Source organism: Phytophthora cinnamomi, assembly GCF_018691715.1.
Source record: "Phytophthora cinnamomi strain GKB4 chromosome Unknown Contig129, whole genome shotgun sequence".
Lineage (NCBI taxonomy): Eukaryota > Oomycota > Peronosporomycetes > Peronosporales > Peronosporaceae > Phytophthora > Phytophthora cinnamomi.
This window is the reverse complement of record NW_027151062.1, coordinates 431470-437313: the sequence shown is the minus strand read 5'-3', so window position 1 is coordinate 437313 and position 5844 is coordinate 431470. Positions and strand designations below refer to the sequence as shown.

The window sequence follows — 5844 nt, the reverse complement described above, 5'->3', positions numbered from 1 at the left end:
CACCAATGTGAGGAAGTATCTAAAACCTTTAACAGATATTTATCTGTTAAACCATAAGGGGCAATTGCCATGCACAAGTGACAGTTGTCACTTGTGACCGTTGTCATGCACAAGTGACTGTTGTCACTTGTGTGTGTAACCCCGTTACATCTTGCACAGAGGAAGTGTGCTAAGGGGACTGATTGATCAGAAGTACGGTAGATCTAAGACTGAGTGTATTTATAGGTTAGTACAGGCAGTACTCTCACTTCCGACACCAACTATTGTGTATTTTTCATGCACGGGAAAATATATTGCAGGTTTTAGCCACTATAGACTAATCGACGCCACTTTGAGGATAAGATCGACAATGTCACCGTCTACATCGCTCTCTTCAACGCCATCACTCTCGCTGGCTTCGTCCCCGCTTTCCTCGTCTCGTTTCCACGGGGGGGGGGGTCGCAAGACCAGTCGTTTGCTAGCAGTGCGCCACAGTGTTGACTTCCGTTGAAGACCACAGCAGCGAGCTCCATTGCATCGCATGAAGCTGATCTATTTTGTATGCAGACTCTCCGTTAACATTCGCATCAGCCTCAAACCTTTCGATCCCGTGGTCACTCTGTAACGACCGAAAGCGTGCCTTGAAGGACGCAGCCAGCCGACTGAGAGGCCGACATCGAGCGCAGGTCCGCCTACATGTTCTCGAATATGCCCGGCCTTCCTAGTGATAGCTTTGCGGTTAAGACACAGCCCCCTCGCTGCTACACTACCCACCCACTCCTCTAAATTCTTTTCCAAAGCAGGTGCCGTTCGTTACCTTTAGTGGCTTACGCAGTTTGCCCTCACCGTACTCTGGTTTCATGATAGTGCTTGCGTTCTTCAATATGTCGGACACTGTGTTGCAGGTGGGGGCCTTGCGCAAGCGGAATATTCGCTTGGTCCACACCGCTACAGTTCTTACAGGAATTAGTCTGGCCCAGACTAAATTTGACCATCGATTTGTTTTCACTCACAATAAATAGTCTGTCTTCAAAATGGACGGACTAATTTTGAATATAGACTAATTTTGAGTATAGGCTAATTTTGAATACTTAAATAGTCTGCTTGTGGTACAGTATTGTGCCTCAATAAGGGACGCCTGATTTATATACCTTCCGAAAGTAAATAATTTTTTATTGAATTAGTGAGGTCTATCCTTCACGTTAGCTTTGCTGACAAGTCCTGAATGATTCCAACAGTGCTGTATCGTAGCGGGACTAACCTGACTCCAGGCCATCTCGCACCACCTTAGGGATGTGAGGAGGTCGACTTTGTATGGATTATCTCCTCCTCCTAAGCGATCCAAAGCAAGGAGCATTTTCTGCGATAGTACTTGCCTCTTGATACAAAGGATAATGCCTTGTTCCATCGGTTGCACGTTGACCGTGGTGTTTGGCGGCAACTTCTCCACTCGCACATTGTGGACGTTTAGACCAGTTTCATCGTGAGATGAAGCGTATCTACCACTGGTAGACTGTGTATCCCTGATTTTTTGCTCATCCCCAGTTCATGTTATTTACACTTAGACCGCGAACCGAAACTATTAAGTTTCACAGGCTATTAATTGTATATCCGTCCCTTATTGACGCACAATACTGTAAAAAACGTGTATTGATGTAGTTAAGACTGCCGTTTGCAGTGTTTCTAGGGAAACACCAACGATGGCCTCCTCGAGGATGACAGGCCCTGCTCGCTCTGAGCGGCATCTAGCTTCACTCTCGTCTTCGTTGACTGGCTCTTATACATCTGTTGGGCCCCTGCCGTGCTTTGCCAGCGAACGCCATTGTGTACTTCTGTATAATCTCCTGGAACTGAGGGAGAAGTTGCGTTATTGTTCATGTTCCGTCAACACCAAGCGATAAGCCACATCGCATCGTAGCTTTGCGTGCTTAATTCATGGAAATGGGTGGGCAGGAACCAAACCACTTCACCAATACGACCCCAGTTCAGACAGACTAATTATGTATATTTGTGCCCAACTACACCTTTTCCAGCCCAAGTTCGTCAAGAGCAAATTACTTTCGGCAAGAGCAAAAGCATCTTCGTAAAGAACAAATCCAACTTCGGCGGCTGTTCATTAATATGCAATAACCGCCACAACCTTATGCAATCTGAAAACAAATATACCGTGGCGGTGTTAGTTTCGGGCGCTATTGGCCAACTGGCATGTCCTGCAGGTCACTCACCAGGGTTTAGAAGCCCAACGGGTGGCGGTAGAATTTTCGGCAGCGGTCAGGCGTTGTCACCTCAGGTAAGAACTGATCCGCTGCTATCTTTAGGAAGTGTTGACGGTGGTCTTTCATCGTAATACCCTCGGGGACCCTCAAAATCCCCAGGCGCCGCTCTCGCATGAACGCTTTCACAGCAGACTTGAACGTGGAGAACACGTTTTCAATTGGATTGAGCATAGGTGAATACGGGCCTAGGCGAAGCAGCGTAGCGTCTAGAAACTCCGTCTCTTCGAAGACGACTTCCGCTCTGCAATGACGCGGAGCATTGTCTAGCACAAGCACCACGTTGTCGAGACGTATCCCGCTTGCGTCACGAACATGGCGAAGCAACTTGCGAATGAAGTCGTTGGTGTTACTGAAACGGTTGGAGCCAAATCGAGTTTCGTAGTAGACCAAGCCGTGGTCGCTGATGTACGCAATAACGTGCATGTTCTGGCCGCCACCAGCAAACACTTTCTTGACAGCACGACGCCCCCGTAAGCCGCGGCCGCGAGTGCGAGTTGCCTATATATTGAAGTTTGTTTCATCCATGAAGAGGATAGTCTTCTCCTCCGCCTGGTACTGCTGAATCTTGACGAAATAGTCCCGGCGTTTGTGCTTGTTGGCCATCGTGTTCACGTACTGAGGCTCCTTGTGCAATTATTTCAACGTGAAGCAGGAACCGTCCACATGATTCTTGACAGTCAGCGGCACCACGGAAACCCCGGTTTCGAGCTCGATCATGTCTGCCAGCCAGCGCAGCGTTAGGTCCGGGTCATCGCGCAGCTTACGCAGCAGAACGTTGACCATCTCGCCCGTCATTTTCGTAGCCCGCTTGCCTCCTCTTAATCGTTGAGTCAATGGCTCACCACGTGCAACATGTCGGCGCACCCAGTCCCGCGCCGTGTTGATTTTCACGCCGAGTCTCTCGGCCACCGCCTCCCACACGCCACCGTTTCGCGCAGTCTCCACAACTCGGCGCTTGGTCTCGAAGGCGTACCGCGCGTTCCTCACCGGCATCGTGGTCTTGGTCTTGGGCTGGTTGCTAGGCGGAAGATTGAAAAGTGAGGTCGCTGGGCCCAGCCGCGGAGCGATCCCAGAGTTCGCTGGTTCTTGGCTTGGTTGTTTGGCGCGAATCCAAATGCACGGAAGCCATTCAATGCAGCCGCTTCGCGCGCGAACTCACACTTGGCGGGCTTCGACCTTGAAGGTCGATGCGCAAATGACCTATATCTTTCAGTACAGATTTGATTATAAGTTTTTCAGAGGTCTTTGCCGAGGCCTGATTTGTTCTTTACGAAGCTGCTTTTGCTCTTGCCGAAAGTAATTTGCTCTTGACGAACTTGGGCTGGAAAAGGTGTAATATGAACATCTTGATTCTGTAGCACATGAATTAGTCTGGTCGCGACTAATTTTGAAACAGACTAATTTTGAGCCCAGACTAATTTCTGTAGGCACTGTAGCTCCGACTGTGTCATGCCAGGCTCAGCAGCGCTCTTGTCGATGAGCAAGCGCTTGTTCTCGATCGTCATCCAGCGCCCCATATCTCGGCCGGCGGCGCTCAGAAGCGAACTGCGTCGACGTGCGCTAAACGTCCCTGTTTAAGATTATAGCGAATTATTAAGGTTATTGGTTTTGAGAGGTGTCGGAAGGGAGAGTATCCCGCCGGACAGAATGCAACTGCCACCTTGGTTTAGGGAAATATCTATCAGGTAGCGAAATCCTTTTCCCCTCAAGATTTGCATCAGCAACGAATTACTAGGAGGTAGCTGTATTTTTATAGTTGGTGTTGAGCGCCTTGTTGAACGCTTTCGTGACTGTGTTGGTCTCGATTAATTGCCATGCCGAAATTACTCGCTTGGTCGTTGCTAGCAGTTTCTCCTTTGCAGTTGTAGCGCTAGCCTTTTCAGTTAACGTACGAGGCCATGATAGATGCGGTGAGAGGCTGACCCTCAAGACGAGTGTCCTTCATGAAGGTGATGAGCTCCACCGTGAACGGGGCGATCTCGGGGCGTCTAGGCGCTCGTGAAAGCGTCTTCTCGCTGCCTCGGAACGCAATAATGTCCTCCTTCTTCTTCCGCCATCCATTGAGTGTCCACCGCGGAATTTTTTGCGACCGTGCAGCTTCGCGCTCACTGAGACCTTCAGTTGCTATAAATGCGTGCCGTTTCTGCTTCATAGAGTAGTGCATTCGACGCTGGGATGGCTAGGAAAAGACCTCGTCAACGAGGCTCGCAATGGTAGACTCCTTTGCGTGCTGCATCGCCGAGTCGGCTGGCGGGGAGTCCAAGAGGGGGCACAGTGGCGAGTCAGCTGCGGGCGGCTCTGGGGGAGTCTCTGAGGGGAACTCCATTTTACGAAGTGACTGTCGCCCGATGCTCCACCGGATGAGGGGGCCAACCCCAGGTACAGCTATGAACGGCGCACCCGCGCCTGGACTGGGATTCACCCGAGTTCAGCTGCACCAAAGCCGTTTACTCCGGTGAGGGCTCACAAGAGGAGGAGAATACCGCCGAAGGCGGCGCTCAGGACGCCGACGACAAGAAGCAGGCGACGGGCGACGTACCCGACGCCCCGGCAGACCCGGACACCCAGGCCGAGGAGCCGTCGAGCGAGAAGACGGGCACCGAGCCCATGGCAGCTCCGCCGGTCAAGAACCTGACCCTGGCGGACGCCCGAGCTTCCAAGGCCGCCGCTGCTGTGGAGGACGACGTGCCCGGTGGGAAGAAGCGTGCTGCCTCTAAGTTGCCGCCCCGCGACGGCTACAGGGGTCTGTTCGATGACTCCGAGTCTGAAGAAGGGGCTGTCGACTATCCCCGTGAGGTCTCTAATGACCTCGATGAGCAGCAGGCACAAATTACAGCGCTGGCTCGGCCCCCTGTGCGGGACAAGCAACGGCGCCGGCCACAGCTACTATGGGCCCTCTTTCTGGCGGGGGCGCTGCGCGTCCAAAGGGCTATTACCCGTCCGGTGACGGCACCCGTGCTCTAGAGCTCCTGGAGAAGTTCACGGCTCCTCGTGGTCTTGTCAGCGGCTATACCTCGAGGGGCGCCTATGAGGGCGCTATGGTTGAGCCAGAGCCGCTCTTTGTCAGCGATATTGAAGCCGCTAGGTGTGTGCTCTTAGCACCACACAAGAGCCCATTGAAGGAGGTCACCAACCTTCGTAAGAAGGCAGAGGACAAGGGTGGACTCCATCCAGTTTGGGGTTATCCCTAGGTCAAGCCTTCCGAGGCTATGACCTGGATTGAGGTGGAAGACCTCTTCTGGAGATACGTATCTCGCAAAGAGAATTCCTACCAGGAGTATAAAGAACTCAGTGAGGACAGCTTGCTGTCCGCTATACTGGACCGGCGCGACCTCAGCGTCGAGTTCGCTCACCTCTTGAGCAAACGTAAGCTCCACCCAATGATGGAGGAGCTCAAGCAACAGGCAAAAGGCAAAGCTGGTGAAGAGCTTGGGCACGGTGCGACTCCGTCTGCTACCGTGCCCCGTACGTCAGCCAAGATGCCAAGGACTACTTACGAAGCGTCCGCTGCTTCTCGTCCCAGATCGCAACAGTCTTTGGGCAGTCAGACTGTGAGCTGTTCAACAGGCTCCCACGAGTTTTCTGACTC

General features: G+C 52.2%; 2 protein-coding genes across 2 annotated transcripts; one reads left to right on the top strand and one right to left on the bottom strand.

The window, feature by feature from the left end:
• Positions 1-2888: 2888 nt before the first annotated feature.
• IUM83_18720 (uncharacterized protein) lies at positions 2889-3248 on the bottom strand (the record flags this gene model as incomplete). Its single annotated transcript, XM_067943730.1, has 1 exon — positions 2889-3248. One exon carries the CDS (start codon positions 3246-3248, stop codon positions 2889-2891), a length of 360 nt encoding a protein of 119 aa, XP_067780101.1.
• A 1413-nt stretch (positions 3249-4661) lies between these two features.
• On the top strand, positions 4662-5219 carry IUM83_18719 (ATP-binding cassette (ABC) Superfamily; the record flags this gene model as incomplete). Its single annotated transcript, XM_067943729.1, has 1 exon — positions 4662-5219. One exon carries the CDS (start codon positions 4662-4664, stop codon positions 5217-5219), a length of 558 nt encoding a protein of 185 aa, XP_067780093.1.
• Between the last annotated feature and the right edge of the window lie 625 nt (positions 5220-5844).